General features: G+C 41.7%; 5 protein-coding genes across 5 annotated transcripts; 1 reads left to right on the top strand and 4 right to left on the bottom strand.

Moving 5' to 3' along the window:
* The first annotated feature begins 3523 nt into the window (after nucleotides 1-3523).
* On the top strand, nucleotides 3524-5959 carry LOC125763707 (uncharacterized). Its single transcript, XM_049427101.1, has 3 exons — nucleotides 3524-3752; nucleotides 3820-3897; nucleotides 3993-5959. The coding sequence occupies exons 2-3, from the start codon at nucleotides 3852-3854 to the stop codon at nucleotides 4784-4786; spliced, it is 840 nt and encodes a 279-aa protein (XP_049283058.1). The 5' UTR covers nucleotides 3524-3752; nucleotides 3820-3851; the 3' UTR covers nucleotides 4787-5959.
* A 306-nt stretch (nucleotides 5960-6265) lies between these two features.
* Nucleotides 6266-9191, bottom strand: LOC125763697 (exonuclease 1). Its single transcript, XM_049427084.1, has 2 exons — nucleotides 6394-9191; nucleotides 6266-6303 (listed from the first exon to the last, which is right to left on the bottom strand). The coding sequence occupies exons 1-2, from the start codon at nucleotides 8938-8940 to the stop codon at nucleotides 6283-6285; spliced, it is 2568 nt and encodes an 855-aa protein (XP_049283041.1). The 5' UTR covers nucleotides 8941-9191; the 3' UTR covers nucleotides 6266-6282.
* A 551-nt stretch (nucleotides 9192-9742) lies between these two features.
* Nucleotides 9743-11710, bottom strand: LOC125763702 (G patch domain-containing protein 4). The gene is made up of 3 exons (XM_049427092.1): nucleotides 11548-11710; nucleotides 11030-11474; nucleotides 9743-10964 (listed from the first exon to the last, which is right to left on the bottom strand). Exons 1-3 carry the CDS (start codon nucleotides 11591-11593, stop codon nucleotides 9989-9991), a joined length of 1467 nt encoding a protein of 488 aa, XP_049283049.1. The 5' UTR covers nucleotides 11594-11710; the 3' UTR covers nucleotides 9743-9988.
* An 821-nt stretch (nucleotides 11711-12531) lies between these two features.
* On the bottom strand, nucleotides 12532-16899 carry LOC125763705 (acyl-CoA-binding domain-containing protein 5). The gene is made up of 4 exons (XM_049427098.1): nucleotides 15533-16899; nucleotides 14237-14348; nucleotides 14082-14163; nucleotides 12532-13996 (listed from the first exon to the last, which is right to left on the bottom strand). The coding sequence occupies exons 1-4, from the start codon at nucleotides 15591-15593 to the stop codon at nucleotides 13142-13144; spliced, it is 1110 nt and encodes a 369-aa protein (XP_049283055.1). The 5' UTR covers nucleotides 15594-16899; the 3' UTR covers nucleotides 12532-13141.
* A 97-nt stretch (nucleotides 16900-16996) lies between these two features.
* On the bottom strand, nucleotides 16997-19164 carry LOC125763698 (actin-related protein 5). Its single transcript, XM_049427085.1, has one exon. It carries the CDS (start codon nucleotides 19023-19025, stop codon nucleotides 17058-17060), a length of 1968 nt encoding a protein of 655 aa, XP_049283042.1. The 5' UTR covers nucleotides 19026-19164; the 3' UTR covers nucleotides 16997-17057.
* Nucleotides 19165-19193: the final 29 nt, after the last annotated feature.

The following is a 19193-nucleotide window of genomic DNA, read 5'->3' as shown; positions in this document are numbered from 1 at the left end:
GGCGTCACCGATGCATGTGTTTTCTTGCGAAGAGATCCCATTGTTCTCTGTACACTCATCTGCTTTCACTACATTCTCCTCGTACATGCGACGGAGCTGTGAAATGGTTGCCGTCGGGGACACTTCAATGTTGGCGGCAGCCAAAGCACACAAAATTTCGTCCTTCGTCGGCATATTTCCAAATAGGGTGTTCCAAATATGGGTTCTTATCCCACTTCTGAATTGTAAAAACTGAAAACTATAACGGAAGGTGTGCTTTGCACGAGCTTACAATCACGAATGACCGCGTTGACCGTTTATTGTTCTGACATTTCTTTTTGACAGTTAAGATAATTAGAGTATGGTATGACATCTTATTATATTTAAATTCCTAACTATCTACAGTGGTGATTTTTCATATCAAAATGATTTTCCGTAATGTGTTTATTCAAATTACATTTAAGTTAACTGTAGGATAAAGAGTAATATCCAACCAAGTGTCTTTAACGTACGTTACACAAGGTTATCGAATCTTAAACGTTTCGTAAAACGTTCCACATTTAACGATCGATCGCGGAGGACCGATCCAAAAGGAGTAATTAATCAAATCGTACCACTTTTTATTTCTTCCATTATCTAAGCTTAACATCGGGATACAAAACAGCCGAGACATTTCTGATCGGACCTGGACATAAAAAAAACCTTATTCAAATGTCACCTCAAGCGTAGGCCACAAACAGCCCGTTTCCGTTCCGGTGGATCGAAGTGTTTGAAGCCAAAAAATACCCGTGCTACCAATTAAACGAGTCTTCTACAGTGCATATATGCACATGCACACCTGTTGCAATGTATGCCGTTAGTGTGCATGGAACGTATTTTTCATTATGTGCCTATTAAAAGGTTTCAAGCACATGCTTATGCGCGCATGTAGCCTCTACCGCTGCTACCGGCAATCTCGGTAACTGCCGGATTATCGTGTCACGGTGACGGTAAAGAATGCCACCTTCAAGGACTTGTCCGATGCCCAAGGAACTGCGCTGGCCTAATTCTAGTGTGCACTAATGATCGTTTGCACCAGTACAGTTGGGACGGCAAGCTACGGTTCAAATTCAATCGAAGTGATGCCGTTTTTTTGCATAAACTAAACTATGTCATAAAACTTCTCAACCAATTCCACATTGTTGGACGCTGCAAGCACTCGCCGCACAGTTGAGCAGCAATTTTGTTTTGCTCAGGTTTTGCCCGATTTGCTTCATTACAAACGCAACAACCAGAACGGATCCGATAAAGAAATGCGCTGAACGATGGATGTTAGACACACGAAGTGTTATATTTCTTTAATAAAATAATTCTTCAATTTTACTACCTTATTTCTCCGTGTGTATGACGCATCTTTTTGTAGAAATTTGACTTTTAAAATCAGAGATGCACTTTATACTTACTTAATTATCATGCGCTACAACCGCTTCGTAGTCTTCGGCGACAGGCGTTGTCTGCCGATCAATTCATCTCAGTGGACGACCTAAAAGGACTTCACAGGCTGGGTCATCCGGTGCCATTCGTATGACATGACCAGACCACTGGAGCCTGGCGAGTCTAATTCGCTGTACGATAGTAAGTTCATAGTACTAGTCATAGATCAGCAGCTCCTGCATTTAGCAGCTCCTGTAATGAAACTTTCCTAATATACACCGCTTAGTGGCATCAATTATGTTAACATTGCGAAGAGTGAATCCTCTGAGAGCGAATCATATGTCAATTTTTACTACTGATATTTATGAAGAGCTCCGAAATTTCTGAAGAAATGTATGATGGCAATGTTAGAGAGTAGAATTATTCTTCTTCTTGAGTTAATCACCTCTAAGTTCATGCCATCCATTTCTGGGTTGCCGGATTTATTTTTATCACATAGCCGGATTTGAAGTCCTTGCCACGGTGGGACGGTCCGGATGGGATTTGATACGCCATCATGTTCTGTCGTGTGGAACCAGCGCCATTTTTCACATATAGCATTGGGTCACCCCAAAATTTAATTTACAATTTCACCAAAATGGTTTACTAATGAAAACATCTTTAAATTATATCCCTCTAATCAAGGATGGCTCTTACAAACGGGATCCTCTTATACACGTGGAAAGACAGTCTAATTCTTGTTCTAGGAAAAAAACATTATTTTGAAAACATTTTTTTCGTAAAGAACGACCAGGCCGTATTCTATACTTAACACCGAACACCGAAAAGAAAAGACAAACGAAATAATTTATTGATTGACTTTCCATTTTTGTTGTACCATCAAATTAAAGCGATTCTGAATAAAATTACTTGACCAACAAAATATTTTCGTTGTGCTGGATCGCTGGTTTCTTTCAAACAAGTGCTTTGTGCAGAAACGAATAGAAAGAGCCAAAGATAACTCAAGACACATGTAAAGAAGACGATTGCAAACTCAGAACAAAGACAAGAAACCAATTGAAATCAAATCTTAAACCAATTAAAACCAACCAAAATACGCTCTAATTTAAAAAATCGCAGTTTGAATTACTGCTGATTGATTGCTACATCTACTAGCGCTGATGGATGTATTAAACATTTCTATTATTAGTTTTATCTTGGGGTTTTGAAGGTGGTAATAGCAATGCTACCTACTGAGATATAAAATTTTAAAAAAAACCGTTGGTTTTTACATTTTTTTTTAACTGATCCTAAACTTTCCCTAGTGAGCGATCCAGTGTTTTAGATGGTAGTACAACCATACGGAGGATCTTGCGACGAGTAAATAAATATCATCCTTTAGCCTAAGACCCCAAGACAACTCAGAGAAATCCTTTAGCCTACGCTCACTTCTTCTTTTTTTCCCTGGCCTGCTCATGGTCGAGCACGTCGCAAGCCAATCCGTTTCCAGGAAACTCGGACCAGGGTTCCAGTCCTCCATCCACAGCTGCATCCGATCTCCGACAGGTTTGACTCTACGTGATCCTGCCAATGAGCTTGCTCTGCTCCTCTCCGTCTAGTGCCAAACGGATCGCTGACGAGTACCTTCCTGGTGGGGGATGAGTCCGGCATCCTCTTCATGTGCCCCAGGCATCGTAGCCTTCTGGTTTTGATAACCGTTAATATATCTGCACCGCCAAACAGCTCAACTAGCTAGTGGTTCATTTTCCTTCTCCACTCGCACACTTGGCAGTCAAACATAGTTCTTAGCACACGCCGTTCGAAAGCTCACTTCATAATTTATATTTAGCACTTCAAACCGCATGATCACATCCGCCAAAAATCCAAGATCATTTGGAATAATTCGTTTTAATGGCAAAACTAAAGAAATTTAATAATAGAAATGAATCTTTCAACAGCAATGGAAAGCACCATCCACTTTCAAATATTCGACATATCATTATGCGAATTTCAAGCATGCTGGAATGCTACTTTCAAAACGTCCAACGACATATTTGAATTTCCTTTCAGACGAACGTAAATTGACAGCAATTGCTGCCTCTGTCAAAAGGACCGACGTCAACAGGGTTCAACAAATAACCGCACGAAGCGCTGTAGCAAGCGTCTTCGGCACCCCGGTATACATCTCCATCAAGAAAACATCGGTCTCCTCGTTTCACCGAGCTGTATCTATTTGCATCCTTGCTAAAACACAACTATAAACTTAAAGAAATAAATATCCTTTAATTCAGAAGTGTGTAGCTGTTGTGGCGTACCAGAAACTGTAAGGCAGTGAAATAAGTTCGTAAATTTGAAACACAATAAAGCCTACACATTACCATGTGAGTTATCAATTTCGATGCGTGCCTGGTATAAAGCGTGTACTTACGGTTTTTTCTTTTATTACAGCTCCTTAAGTCAATAACGACAAACACGGGAAAATGACTAAAAATCCCACGAAAGCGGAGCTGCAGGCAGAAATCAGCAGTAAGTTCGTTTACAACCTATGGAAACTATTTGCACCTGTTCACCCGTATCGGTACATCTTTCCGGCGACTTCTCATACAATTACTATTCCACAGAAATTCTGAAGGATGCCAACCTGGAGGAAACAGCGGCCAAGAAAGTGCGTCTGCAGTTGGAGCAAAACTTGAAGTGTGATCTATCGAATCGTAAGAAGGAAGTGGACGATCTGGTAATGGACTATGTAAATTCGCAAGCTTCCGATTCCGAGGAAGAGGAAGACGATGACGAGGAGGACGAAGACTATGCAGGTAACGGCAAGGGCAAAAATAATCGCAAAGCAAAGGGAAACAGCGACTATGAGGAAGAGGAAGATGAAGAGGATTTATCCGAGGAGGAGAAACCGAAGGCACGTAAAAGCGGTGGAAAGCGCGGCACACCGGCCAAACGGGGCCCGGCAAAGAAGAAGAAACGCACATCCGACAGCGACGATGAGTCCGGTGATGACGACGAGGAGCAGGGTAGCGACGATGACTACAAGCCTCAAGGTGCCGCCAAAGGTGGTAAGGGTGGTAAAAAGAAAAAGAACGATTCTGATTCCGATTCTGACGAAGACTGGAAACGAGCAAAACCAGCTCCCAAAGCCAAGAAGGCGGGCGGGGCCAAGAAATCGAGTGGATACACACGACCGTACACACTGTCCGCGGATCTGGCGGCAATATGTGGTGCAGAATCATTACCTCGGCATGAGGTAGTGAAGAAAATTTGGGCCATCATCAAGGAGCGTAATCTGTACGATCCGAAAAACAGACAGTATGCCATCTGCGATGCGGATCTGCAGAAGGTGATCGGCGTGAAGCGGTTCCGTACCTTTGGAATGCTGAAATATCTTAAGCCCCATTTTAAGGATTAGGTCACGCTGACGACTTAAGACGAAATGCCTAGTTTAAGTATGGTTTCTGCACCGTAATATAGGTACTGAGGAGGTAACATTATCCGTAACCAACATTTTAAGCTAAACGGTTCCTAGCAAATCGCAGATTTTTCCTACACCGACATAATTGTCGATTGCAATACAGAAGAGTAAGATAAAGAATTTTCGAAACTGCGTGAGTTGTCGAATGAAGCACCGATTCCATGGTGTAATGCGCACGGCTTGATAGCACGTCCTTCACTAGTATAAATTTCGACTAGTCCATGTCGTTCCGTATACAGAGTTCAAACGCTGATGGAGAGATAAATCTGTAGCACGGTAATGCACGACTCAACAAAAAAAATGTGTGTCATTCAAGTCACTCGTAGCCGATCATTAGATATGGCTGCTGGCCAGGGTAAAGCAAAAACGATTACAAACAGATCCCGCGCAGCTAGCAGGCGGTAGAATAAAATTAAAAACCTCAAGACGCAGAACAAAATTGGTGGAGAAATGTCAAATGTAAACGAACCAATTGGTCCATCAACGGAAACGACTGTACAGCCATTCAAGAACCAGTTTAATCGAATCTGAATTCCTGCAGAAGCAGCAACAAGTACTGTTCTAAATTCCAACTCATTACTAAAATCTGACATCGCTAGTTAACTTGCGAATAATAAGTAGTATTATAATACATTCTTTTCCTGTAAAAAAAAGATACGTGTTCTATATGATTATCCACAAAAATACTCCGTGTGCTATACTTTTACCGACGTAAAACTATCAAGACTGGATAGTTTAACGATTAGGTAGGGCACGAATGTTTGCATTTCCCACTAATAGCCAATAGCGTAAAACGAATGAGATTGAAAATTGATTGAAACAGATTGGAACATTAGCGGAACAGACACGTAGCAGTTCACATCTGCTTTCAATTAAGAGCTGGGACCTATGCAAAACTGCATCAGTTTTTTCCCATTCGTTTTTTTTTACTATATTAAACTATTTTTCATTCGAAAATGTGTCAGCAAGGCGGCGGAATCAATTTGGTAGCATGTGTGCGAACATGATACCAATGTGGATTACCAGGCGCGAGATAACAGAATATGTACGATAAGTCAATGTCTTAATAAAAATACTTTGGAAAATTGTTTCAACATGGAATGACCAAAACATGATTTGCTAACATTTGTTTAATTAACAATTAGAATACACCCCGAAACATGCGTAGAGAGGGAATTTATATGCAAATTAGTACGTACCTCGTTGCGTGATAAATTCACAAAGAATCTGGTTTTTATTAACATTAGACAAAAAAGGGGTTTATTTTTGGGCAAAATTTCAATAAGAAAAACATAACTTATACTTTTTTACAAACAAAAATTGAGTTTAAATTTCATGCAAAATTAAATGACAATTGCTGCTGTATGACATCACATAAAAATGCTCAACTTTATTCAAAACTTTTAAGTAAACAGAATTGCACGTTTGTAGAGCTATCGATTGTTCATTGAAGGCTGAAATTTAAAAAAAACAGTTGAAGAAATATATTCTAACTTCAGACACTTTTTATAATTAAACTATTAATTAGTTTTTTTATAGCTTACCTTTTTCTGAAACCCGAACATGGACAACCGAGTTTGCGTCAATCCGGCACTGTTATCCGCTTTGGAGGTAGGTTTCCTATTGGCAGACAATCCAGGCCGTTTACATGATGAACGTGCCTTAGTTTTAGTGGATGTTTCTACGTTAGCTATAGCTGCGGGCAGTGCAGATATTTGTTCTTCAGTCTTATGTTTTATGTCTCTTGTTACATCGCACAAATCCACCAACACAGTCTCCTGGACTGTTGTGTGTCGCTTTCCTGTACTGTTCCCATCGTTACTGTCGTCATCAAGAAGGATTGCAAGCTCTTCTTCTACGGCCTCGAAATGATATGGCGTTTGATTCAATCTTTTCGTTAACTTTCGCTCAAACAGTGCCAAACGGGTAGCACGTGGTCTTGGATTTGTACAGTTCTTTTCAGGTGCAGTAACTAATAAATCATCATTTTCTTTTTGAGATGAGCTTAATCCTGTACTACTTTCTCCTTCCAGTGAAGCTGCTTCAACGTCCTGTGCATTAGTGTCACCATCCGATGCTATACCACTATCCAGCTGACCCAGTATCTTACCCTTTATCGTATCAGTGTCGGGTGAGGACACACTTTGCCGATGTTTTTCTGGCGTACGATCACCGCGACTTTGAATTCGTGCTTCCGGTGAGCTGAGATATAACGCTGTCGCTTTAAGAGCACTTGCTTTTGCTGCTTGCTTACTTCTTATTTCCTTTACAATGGCAGTGGGAGACACCAGTATATTATCACCAGTCGTTCCACCATTTTTGGGGCTACTGATGGTATCGCTTCTAACCGTGCTGCTAGTCGTTTGATTAATTTGTATCTTTGTTTGTGTGCAGAAAAATCGACTAATCACTTTCGGCTCATTACCACCACCCGATACTCCTTTACTATGGGCCGATTTCAAACGACCAAGTCGGCTTGTACCAACACCACCTGCACCATCGGACGACTCTTTCGCTGTAAGTTGACTGCGTAGCTGTGCATAATCTATTCTCTTTACCGGACTTATATTATGCAACAGCGATCGGTTGGCTGCCGTTATCTTCGTGGGTGAGAGTAATACATCAGCAGAATCATCTCTTCCGACTGCATGTCTGCTTGGAGAAACTGCAAAAGGATTACGTTTGCGTTTCGGTGTTGCAGGTTGATCCAGCTGTCCCAGCACATCTAACGCCTCGAGGTCTTTGTACTCGATTGATACAACTTTCGATCCAGTAGAAGACCCCGCCGACTGTGTCATACAGAATCGCTTCGAGACGGGTTCATCACTCTGAATACCGTAGGTCTGCAAGACATCGGTGATCGTGTCCTTACACTCTCGATCAACTTGATCTTCGTTATGCGGTTTCCGTTTGACGAATGCTGACAAAGATAGAGGTTTCTGCGTTTGTGTCTGAACTTTAGCTTCCTTCTGCGCTACAAAATCTTTCCTCCAGATGCTGAGATGAAGCATTTTTCTAGCAATTGCGGAAAGTTCCCCGTCTTCCGCTGCATCCGGATGCCAATCGTCCATTTTGCGCAGTGAGAAGGGGTCTAAATTCCCAACCGCTAGCTCGAATGCGGTTTTCTCGTCCATAAATTTGCCTGCATTGCAGCAGTACTGGTCAGGTGTATTTTCTTGATCCGGATCGGCCAGTCTCGTTTGTCGGCGTTGTATGGGATCGTACACCACCATGTGTCTAAAGGTAGCATCTGCCTTCAAGAATTCGTCCTTGTATTCCTCCGTCACGGACAGTTGTCTCATGTTGAGATAGGCCGGTATTTTTGCCAACGCTCGTCGTATGTCCGGATCCTCCGTTTTCAACACGAACTTGCACGCCTTTGCCAGTCCAATCCCGGGTAAAGAGTCCAAATAATCACACCCGGAAAGGATGCACATGTATCGAAATTTTTCAAACTTATAACGATCCTCCCTACAACCCATCGCCAGATGCAGTTTACTGGCCTCTACCAACCGTCCATTCCCTGTCAAGTCCAACTTAAATAGGATTCGGTTGCAGCCAAACAACACCAGATCCGAATCTTCCGTAATGACGTACTGCGCGATGTCGGTTCGGTTGAGATACGCAAGCTGTGCATCAGCTTCATACGGTGCTACGATACAATCCACGCCTCGTTTGTGACATTCGCGTATCAGCTGCAGTGCCATTTCGTGCGTAATATCGACACACCGTCTTAGGAAACTTCGCGCTTCCTCGATACGACCCTGGCGCAATAATTCAGCGCCACGTTTACGGGCATTGTCTCTGCTCTCGCGCCGCTTCGCCTCGGTTGCCGCTTTGGCTGGCAGGTGTTGACCGTCGAAAACGAGTATCGGTTTGATGTTGTGCGACAGCAACAGTTGGACATACTTGAGGCAATATAGTATGTGCATATCAGTGGATTCGCCTCGGGCTAATCGTTCTGCACATGCAAACGCTCCCCGGTGCAGCCAGCAGTAGGTGTCTATTGCCACACATTTGCCTCGCAAATCGCGTAAATGGCAAGCACTGCTCGCCTTTTCCAGGAATGGTAATAGACCCGTAATACCCATTTTTGCCGTTTATCTCACAGCCTGCTCACTGCTGCCTAATCTAATGGGCTATTTCCTAACCAATCCAGCAGCTCACTTTCTTCAATAACTTCATCACCATTGTTTTGTTTACGAGCTTTAACCTTATTCCCGCCAATGCACTTTGTTTGACATTTTGGTCATTTTGTGTGACAGCTTTGCCAATTTTTGCAGCGGTTGTCAATTACCAAATTATTCCATACGCGAAAATTCCATACAATTTGAATGAAAATTTTCTTGTTTCTCATCAAAATATTAATAGCTCTCGGTCTGGAAAGTTTGTTAAGACGAAATTTCGAACACAACCTTAGGAACAACTTGTGTTTTCTTTCCCATAATGAAGATATAAGTTTTTGAAGTTCATTTAGTAATTCATATTTAAACTTTTACGTATGGTTATCAGTTTTGCTCACTGATAGCATTTACTGGTGGCTTTAGTTTTGTAAACCGATACTGATATCGTTTTCCTATATTTTGCAAGGTGTAGTGAAGATGAATTGGGGTAAATTATTCTATGCATTGAACAACTTAGCACTTCTTCTCGAGATTGTTTCCAAAACCACGTTTCATCAAAGTTGCTTCATGTAAGATAGGCTTTCAACTTCGCAATCGAACGGATTTTTATGGGACTGAAACTGTTTCAAACATATACATATATGCATTTACATGTTTATTGTCCATACATATAGTTAATATTAAGTCAAATGAGACTTCTTATTGCTCATCATTCACGCTCAGAATCTTTCGAATACCGATACAATACAAAAGTAACGTAGTCAGCAAATTTTAGTAATTCACGATAGCCCCAATGTGTGAAGATGCACTTTATTATGTTTACTTAATAACAAGTTTTACACCTGGATAAGTATACGATATCCATGAGATGCATCTAAATTATTACTCCGACACAAGAGGGGCAATAAAATAAAAACGATAATAGCTTCATTCACAATGACCAGACATATGTGCTTTCTCTTCAAAATAGAGACCTACCACAGTTTGGTGTTGGTAAGAAATTATTGCTTTCCGTTCATAAATTTTTGGACAGTTTGTCCGCTAGCTGCGCCAATTGGCGTTGGCTTTTCTTGGTTTTCCTGCGCTTCCCACTGGCAGTTCGATTACCAACGCGCTTCACGTCGTTCTTATGGCGCTCCTTTAAGCTTTGCCCCATTGCGAAGCAATCATCTTCCGTCGGTTCAATGATGTTTATCTTTGGCACGGTGGCTCGCATTTTCGACCAGTACCGATTCTGTTCTTCGTTCACGCGCTGCACCACGTCCTCTTCCTCTTGGTCACTGGAATCGGATCGAAGCAAGGTTGCCGGTTTTTTAACGCGCTTTTCTTCCGAAACCTCGTCAGGCACAAGCAATTTGAGCAAACGATTGTTTTGTTTCAAGTCGGGGCGATAATCCTTGCGATACTTGGCGGCCGGATCAAGCATCGCAGTATCGTCATCGCCAACAACGCCATTGCTCTGTGCCTGTTTTAGCTTTTTCCCTTTCATCTTGTCCTTTTTCTTAATTGTCACTGAACTGTGATCTAACTTACGGATTTTTTCACTCAGCAGGTCTAGCTCATCATTCACGCAACGAGCTTTTTTTGATTTGCGTTTCGATTTTGTGTTCGGCACCTCCGGCTCATTCTCCTCCAAGCCGTTTTCTTCCGGTAATTCTGCAAACATGCTCCCCATTCCACTTGCCAGATCTTGATCGGTTTTCTGTTGAGCTTTCTTTTTCTTCTTATTTTTGGCCACCACGTAATCTGCATGATGCACCATATCCTTTACTCCATCATCTACATCCGCCGATCCGTGCTCGATCCATCTTTGTTCGTTTCGTTTCTGTTTTTTCGACCTTTTCCGCCCGTTTTTAGATAGCTGTACCTGCCAATCGTTCGATTTTATCACAGCTTCGAATGATTTGCTTTCCAACTGTTGCAAGAGCTTATTGTTTTGTTCTTCAATCCGCGCCAGCTTACCAGTCAAGCCCAATCCATGGCGAGCACCTCTGTAAGTATTAAAAATATAAATTAATATGTATCACCTTCAACAACATTCAGAACTCTAGCTTACTTGTGAGCCGTTCGGCCACCGCACGCTGCAAACAACTGCTCGTCCGTAAGATGCTTCACAGGATTAAACGCAATATCCTCAGTACGGATGTGATCAGGTACCTCTTCCTCACGGCCTGCACCACCCAACAACGTGGAAGCTTTAATGAATACATTCCCATACCTAGAGCCATTCTGATTCTGATCCATTCGCTTCAATTTGTTTACAGAATAACTTTTGGTGGTAATCTCAACCGCATCCGGATTCAGCTGCTGAAGGGTAACTTCGCCGTTATTCTGGCTTCCGGATTGTATCTCTACATTGCCAGTCGCTTCATTGTAAACACGTTCCCACCAGTTGCTAGTTGCTTCTTGCAATTCATTTGCTCCCAATCCGCTATTGTCTTTCTTCAGTCTTGCTTTGATCGGGACCGTAATTCCATTCATGTTTTTGCCGAGCCCACACCCTGAAATTAAACGTTGATTGAGAAACGTAGGAGGTTGTAAATCGTTTAAACTATTCGTTTGTATGATCTATACCTTCTTTCCAGCCATATTTTTGTAAAACACTCTTCGCAAAGTCCATATTGCAAGAAAACACACGTTGCTCGGTTTATTGTTTATATAAAATTTGTGTCACAGAATGACAGCAAACAATCTACAGTGCACTGCAAAATGGTGCAACTATTCGAAAACAGTGTGATATCATTTTTATACGTTAATTTTGACATAACGGGGAACCACTGGACAATGTGTTCAGTAGATACAGCAGAACGTCGATTATCCGGGGGCGGATTAACCGTGCGCTGAAAATTTACAGCTGTTCAACCGTGGTGAACATTTGTACTGATGTCAGGTTGGTTAAAATTATTAAAATCGTCACCAAACGATATATTTGAAATGATTTTATTTTACGTTCTAAATTTTAATTGTTATTTGATAATAATTTGCTTGGTAAAGAATCATTTTTAGCATCAAAACAACCACCATATTATAGTACATAGATACTACACACGGTTTATCTAGATATATAAATGGCCTTGATATTTAAGGAACTATTATCCGTGGAAATCGATTAGCGGGCGTCAGTGTGGTCCCGAGCGCCCCGGATAATCAATCTCATACCGGTTCATATGCAGAATACCTTATAGAAACAAAACGCTTTTTTTCTTTTAATAGCGCTTTTTTTATTTGTATCGAACCGTAAGAACAATTGTAGATTTGTTACAATTTCTCTATCAATACGCCTACCCATAGCAAAAGCCTAACTATCGCTGTAAATGTTATCATTTTCTATCGCACAAAATCAATATGTTTGCCCACCCTTTGTGATCTAATTCATAACCACCCAGTACTGTGTCTTGATGTTCCTTCCCTTAACTGCAAAATTCTATAATGTGTCCAAAACGAAACCCAAACCTTACGTAACGAATAATATCTTCTTTAAAAAATCCAAAAGGATAATGATAACAAAAAATAAAGATCAATAACATAAATGTCCGCACCATAAAACAATTGTCTTAATATCGATTTATAAACAGCACAATATAACTGTATATGCTATATTATAGTCAGCACAGTAATAACAAATTACATAAAAATTGCACTTATTCTTCGGCGATTACATAGTGGTGTTGAGACACAGATAAATTATCAGGCTTTACAGTAACATTGTTACTTTACTGCTAGCTTCTCGTCGATAGAAACTATTAACGTTTCCGTACATCATCATTGGATGTAGTGGAATGTTATTTTCATCTATTTCGTCAGATTTACAAACGAAAAACTGTATTTGCTTAAAGAGGACGATCCGTGCACGCTTCTGTTTGCTTTAAATTGTTATCCATCGTCGGAAGCGTGCAAGTCATTGCGTGGCAGAATATTGGAATTTGGTCTTGCGAAAAACGAAACATCAAATGGTATTGGCTAATCTTGCTACGGCGCCATAGTGTGTTTGCACTGGTTAAGATGACTACTTACTAAGCGAATAAAAACGCTGCAATGTGTGGATAAACGTTATTACTATTCACAACTCCTTTTTTGTTCTATTGTTCCAGCAATACGATTGGCGTCCGACTGTAAAGCATTAGCAACATGTGTCGGATTCGACGATATTTTTAAATTTCACACATTTTCAGTTATTCTTTCTCTGAATCCAGCTGCCAGTTATTCGATTAATCACCAACGGCCAAAGTATGACGAATGCTAACAGCCCCGGCGAAATCTCAGCAAAAGGCCACCAGTTGGGCCGTGACGACCGCACAGAGGAAGCGCGCATTTTTGCGACTTGTTGCTGTTGCTGTTCTCGCAATTCAGCCATGGATTGTTCAATTACGCTCACACGATTATTAACTTGCTGTACGCTGATATTCAGTCGTTCGATCGTTCGTGAAATCTGAGCGGCCACATCATTTCGCAGGTGTCCCGCTCCTTCTGACCCGTGTAGGAACGTTCCCCCACCATTAACCAAGGGCATCCCGTTGCCTACCGAATTGGATAAACCATTCTGATAGTAATGGACATGGTTGACAGCCTCAATCGGACGGAACACGGCGGTTGTTTCGCTTTCGAAGTCATCATCATACGTGTCGATGTACTCGTCGTCGCTTAACTCGGACGGTCCAGAGCTGGCACCATTGCTCATCGTCGACGAAACAACACCATTCGTCAGGTGATGTTGATGCTGACCGGTATGATAACCGTTACTGTTATGAGCGTATCCATTGATCGCCATCGGCTTATGCACATGCCCATTCACCATCGGTGCATTCTGAGAGGACATCATCGGTGGAGGCGAAGGTGTGACTGGCGACAGCCGATTCGGGCTGGCTTCTCGGGATGCAAATGGTGAGTTTGGGCGCGAGCGAGCCTTTTTAATTGCTTCCGGCGCAACCATTTCCAAATCCTGAATGCTCACATTGTCCAAATCGCTCATGTTGTACTCCATAAAGTTGGCCACATTGTCAGTGTACGACATCGTTTCAACAATCTAAAATTTTCGATAACAAATAACTCAGGTCAGATCAGATTAGCCCACTAAAAATTACTAATTAATGTAACAGAACAGTTAGTACCTTTTTCAATTCATCAACATATTTCTGCATAGCCACTTCCTTCTCCATGTCACCTAACCGATTCCAAGCGTCCCATTTGGCACTGTTGTTAAATCAATCAAAATAGCATCATTGCGACAGAAAAAGAGGGATTTACACCAATATCGTTCACTCACCGGTTAATAACATCCCAGAAGGCCGGTTTGCGTTCACAACACTTTCCTTTCGTGGCCTGCTTGAAGTAGGAATAAAATCGTAGTAGCATATCATTGCTCGGCTGATACGGTCCTGGTTGAAACGAAAAATAAAATTGAAAGAATTAATTTCCCGTAGCGATTACTACGACAACGAGCCGTAATATTGCAATGAAATAAATATAGATAATTTCCAATAAAGAACCAAAACGCAGATATATAAGGTTAGTTAGTATTCATAACAATTGTTCTACCCCGCCAATGTTCAGCGTCATACTTGAAGTAAAGTTTTCCAGCACCAGCTGTAAAGTTAGCAAAAAACACAAAAACCATCCAAAATGACCATGGTCACCAAATCTCATTTGTAGCACGCATTTATGATGCGATTTCTCAACAACAAAAAACCCTCCAAAGCTTGTTCGTTTGGCCTTGCTACTCTCTGAGGGTGTACGTGTGATGCTAGAGCAACTAAGACATTTAGTTGTATATGGTTACCGTGCACTTGCGATGGTTGTATCTCACTTTTGCTCCAGCCATGGGTGTCAAAAACATTTTTATATCGCTGATTCCGTCGGTTGCAACCTGCAAGTCACTTCTTTTGCGCCACTTAATTCCTTGAACCATCCATGAAGGTTAAACCTCTAGCACTGTGCGTCGGACTTTTGTTCCATTTCGCTTCAGTATTGTTCGCACTCAAAGGAACAGCGGTTTTGACGCTTGGAAGAAAGTCCAACGTTTATTCAAACCCTAGCGCACCTTGTTGTATTTGCAAATTTGCACGCTAATTTATGGATTCCCATACATATGTACGTTCGTTACAAATAGTGTAACGATATATAGGTATTATTTAAAAAAAACGGATTAAAAGAATTACATTAAATGAATAGACGATACCAAGTACCTAATTGTTAAAATATAACTTTTTAGTTATTGAATTTTGTATTATTCAGTCAATGTTTGAGTTTCCATAACGTATGCAACGTTTACAAAATGGAAAGCAGTCAAGTATGTTGATTTAGCCCGAGTTTTCCTCAAATATTTATCAATAATCAATACCATGTTTATTACGAAAATAAACATTCATAAACATTCATAAACATTCATTTAATACAGCTCGTATGTTATCTACTGCCAGTTTAATCTTATCAATGTGACCATTAAAGCTAAAAACAAACAATTTGTTTGATAAGATACCGTACCTTTGACCGATTTATCATTTTTCTTTCCATGAAGAACCGATCGATTTTTTTGTTTCGTAAAATGGATTAATATGCTTACCATTCTTTGGCAGTCCCCTGATCACGTTTACAGCTGCATTAAATCGTTGCTCAATCGACATCTTGCGATCGAATCGGTCTACTGTGCATTTGCGAATCTTCCACCGATATTACCAGCACGATTTGATTGTGCTGAGTTCGTATTTTGAACTTTAGCTAATCACAGTAGTCCGTCTAGTAGGAGGATGTAGCTTGCAGGGCAACTTCAAGGTATCATAAAAGGTTCCGTAGGCCACTTATTATCGTTGGATTACGCAATCGGGGTCAAATTAATAGCTTCACCGCGTTCGGATTTACGTGATTCCGTGTGGAAGTCCGATGCGATCACTTTCCTTCGTTACGAAGTCAGACTATCAATCGTTTTCATTATCTGACTAGTCGTAACATCGCTGAACTAGTTGGCGTTGGAATGATGGGTATATTTTACACCGCTTACACCCCGCGTTGCAGAAGAAATCGGGTTTATTCCATCAGCTGGGAGTTTCGTAATTTCTTGAATATTATGCTGTACAACGTCTACCACAATTTGTCAATCAATTACACCAAAATTCGATCCAATTTGACATTCCCGTGTTGTGCTACTTTGTTTGCACTGGCCTTTCTTTTTACGCTGCACGACGGAAACTCAACATACGCAACGGGTATAGAGTATGGTATACTCCGACTCTAGTCGTATTTCCAGCTTTGTGCGTGCAGTTTCACCAACTCATCATCCCTTCCGCTATACCCATAATCCACTTTGTCACTCTTTGGTTTGGTTCGCTTTCGCAGTTCCTGCAAGCGTCCAGCTTCCCTTCTCTCCTAAACAAACAATCTAGGAGGGAGTGCAAAAGGCGACAACACGAAGCGTGTAATTTTCCACCCTAGCAACTTCCAACTTCAATGGCGTATCGGGTTAAAATGCATTCGTAAGTTGTAGTTTTTATTTTCCAATTTTTCTAGCCCCACCGAAATTGCACTTTGTCCCCTCGTCGAACATTCGCTGACAATTTTCCCAGACGTGTACAGCTACGATGTTCAATACACTTTACAAAAACGAAAGATCACTTTAACCCCTGAGCGGATACTTTAGCAGTAAATGGTGAAGTTTACAGGAACGGAAAAAGACACCCAAACGAACTATCACTGTATTATTTCAACCAAATTTCACCGGTTTCATCTCGATAAACGATAATCACAACAGAAAAATAACACTTGTTTTGCTTCAGCTGGCCTTCTGCCTTTGCACAGCGACACCAAAGTAATGAGGCAGTGCTCTGACAAATGTGTTTTACGAACTTTGGAACATTTGGGCTGAACTGTCAAACATAATGTCCCAAAGCCTTGGAAAATAAACGTTCCGTTAAGTGCATCCTGGCGATGCAGAAGTGTATTTTTTTTATTTTTTAGTGCTATTTGCCATAAGCTATTTTTCCTAAAATTAAAAATGGAACAATTTGTACATGTTGAAGAAACCATAAAGTGGTAAAATTCAAATCTTTTTTATTCGATATTTATTTCGATTTTCATGCTCTTACGGCTTGTCCTTAACTAATCATCTGATCATCAGAAACTTTTGGAGTCGGAAAATAAACATTCCCATTGACATGTTCCTTTATATACTCTCCACCACACTCTTCGTACATTGGTCGAGTGATTAGTGATTGGCGAAAAGTTTCCGTTAAGCAAAACTTGCTTGCTCCATTCCAAGCGTCCAACACCGGATCGCGAGCAATTTCGATCTCAAATCTAGCCTTAAAGGGTAACATTTCTCTCATTTCCCTCCCTAGCCGTTCCTTCAAACCACGGATCTTCGCGCACCCTCCAGTAAGGAAAATGTTTTCCACCAAGCAACTCCGTTGGTGGACTGGGAAAAGTTTCAGCACAAAGTCGATCGTTTCTGCAAGACCAGCCTCGTAGCTGCCGATTATACTTGGTTGGAAAAGAATTTCCGGCGCACGTATACGTTCCACGCCGACGTGCAACTGGTACAGCTCGGCCGCATTGCCAGCCATCGTCAGTAGCGGATCCTCATACGTTGCATCGTATTGTTTGAGAATAATTTCGCACTCCAGCAAACGTTCGTTGTCGTTCTCATTGTCACTATCTTCATCGCGGCTGATCTGTTTGTACACGTCCCAGTCTTCGTCTCGCATGCCAAAATCGTCGCTTCCCTTCTCCTTACGAGCCAAATGTGAAATGATGCGCATACGCTCCTGTGCAGCTGCCGTCCTTCGCTTAGCGAGGTCCTGCTTTCGTTGCCGTCGTGCTTGTCGCTTGTCTATGATGGCGTCCCGTTTCCGGCGCGTCTCTTCGACCCATTCGGCCACACTCATGTTCGGTGGAGGCTGTAACAATTTCTCCGGCTCGGCTTGTAGCGGTTGAGAGCCAGTTGCTGTAGGGGCATTTATTTTTTGGCGAGTTTTGTCAACTCTTGAGTGGACTGTGCTTATCATTCGCTTCAACTCCCCTACATCTTTGAGACTGTGTTCTGCCAGACCTTCGCGAATGTCATCTCCATCCTCTGCAGACTCCTCCAACTGCTGTAGCTGCATGAGCAATTCTTCGTCCTGCGCCAAACGTTCCTCGCGGCGCCTTGCGTTGATTTCAACCAAACGCCTTGAGAGCTCTTTCTTCTTCTCAAACTTTTGCTCAGTAGTTAGTGTTGCGGTCGCCGTTGTCTGATTAAACGGTAGCTGAATTTTCTTCACATTTTGATCATAGTACTCAAGGGAAGCCCAATTCTGTAGCGCTTCCATGTAGTCGTATGCAAATTCACCGTACTTGTTTAGCAAAACTTCCGAGCGACTCAACGTGATGGCGTTTATGTGGAAGGTGTACTTAAGCTGCAGGCAACGGTGCAGAAACGCAATCATGTTCGATCCTCCAATGTTGATGCGCCGTATGCTTTCTACGACGATGCGACCATTCATAACAGGTACAACATGCGTCGTATGGTAACCGGTGGCAATGATGAGGCCATTTTTCGGTCGTTGATTTGAATAGTAACTGAACAAACTGTCCACCCCGTACGACAAGCCCGGTATGTCGTAGCATTCGAAGAGGAGCTCCGACATTAAACTGCGACAGTAGTTGGGATTAAATAAGCACTCCGTTATCATCACCTTGTGAGGAACTCCGTTTTCAGAGTTGATGCCGAGCTTTGTGAAAATGTAGTCGAAAATTTGTTCTTGCACATTGTAGTGTGTGACGACGTTACGATCAAACTGGGTTCGTAGCTGCAAGCGCATCGCTTCGATGTTCACTATATCGTTACCAATCTGGGTTACTGGAACCGTCGCTACCTCGATGTCTTTTTTGGTGCGATCCTTCCGAGGTTTGGCCAGCAGGTTGCGAAATATCAACGCTGGTTTCTCCTTCAACATCCATCCGACACGACAGTTGAACGACCCATTATCTATAACGATGACACCTTCCCGACCTACGGACGGATCTGGATACGGTTGCACTACATCCGGGATAATTTTAAGATCTTCTATTGCTGAAATTTCCATGTTCGATCGATTGAAAAGAATATTTCCACGCTCCTGTGCTGGTTTGTCTACAAACAAAACGAAGCGGTATTGTTGTTTGTTTGGTCAAATGACATTTCCTTTCATGGCTGTCAATTGGTTTGCTGATTCATTGGAATTTTTCTTTTTTGCTTCATTTATGGTCATAAT

This window comes from Anopheles funestus, chromosome 2RL (assembly GCF_943734845.2).
Source record: "Anopheles funestus chromosome 2RL, idAnoFuneDA-416_04, whole genome shotgun sequence".
NCBI classification, from domain to species: domain Eukaryota; kingdom Metazoa; phylum Arthropoda; class Insecta; order Diptera; family Culicidae; genus Anopheles; species Anopheles funestus.
Note: the sequence above shows the minus strand (reverse complement) of the source record. Positions and strands in the feature narration are given on the sequence as shown.

Bases quoted from the DNA above. Each gene is read 5' to 3' on its own strand.
- LOC125763707 (XM_049427101.1), top strand. From the start codon at position 3,852: ATGACTAAAAATCCCACGAAAGCGGAGCTGCAGGCAGAAATCAGCA. The intron at 3,898-3,992 runs GTAAGTTCGTTT...ACTATTCCACAG, and splicing joins GCTGCAGGCAGAAATCAGCA to AAATTCTGAAGGATGCCAAC.
- LOC125763697 (XM_049427084.1), bottom strand. From the start codon at position 8,940: ATGGGTATTACGGGTCTATTACCATTCCTGGAAAAGGCGAGCAGTGCT. The intron at 6,304-6,393 runs GTAAGCTATAAA...TTTAAATTTCAG, and splicing joins TGTTCGGGTTTCAGAAAAAG to CCTTCAATGAACAATCGATA.
- LOC125763702 (XM_049427092.1), bottom strand. From the start codon at position 11,593: ATGGACTTTGCGAAGAGTGTTTTACAAAAATATGGCTGGAAAGAAG. The intron at 11,475-11,547 runs GTATAGATCATA...GTTTAATTTCAG, and splicing joins AAAATATGGCTGGAAAGAAG to GGTGTGGGCTCGGCAAAAAC. The intron at 10,965-11,029 runs GTAAGCTAGAGT...TAATACTTACAG, and splicing joins GGTGGCCGAACGGCTCACAA to AGGTGCTCGCCATGGATTGG.
- LOC125763705 (XM_049427098.1), bottom strand. From the start codon at position 15,593: ATGTCGATTGAGCAACGATTTAATGCAGCTGTAAACGTGATCAGGGGA. The intron at 14,349-15,532 runs GTAAGCATATTA...CGTTTCAACCAG, and splicing joins CAGGGGACTGCCAAAGAATG to GACCGTATCAGCCGAGCAAT. The intron at 13,997-14,081 runs GTACTAACTGTT...CGAAAATTTTAG, and splicing joins ATGTTGATGAATTGAAAAAG to ATTGTTGAAACGATGTCGTA.
- LOC125763698 (XM_049427085.1), bottom strand. From the start codon at position 19,025: ATGGAAATTTCAGCAATAGAAGATCTTAAAATTATCCCGGATGTAGTG.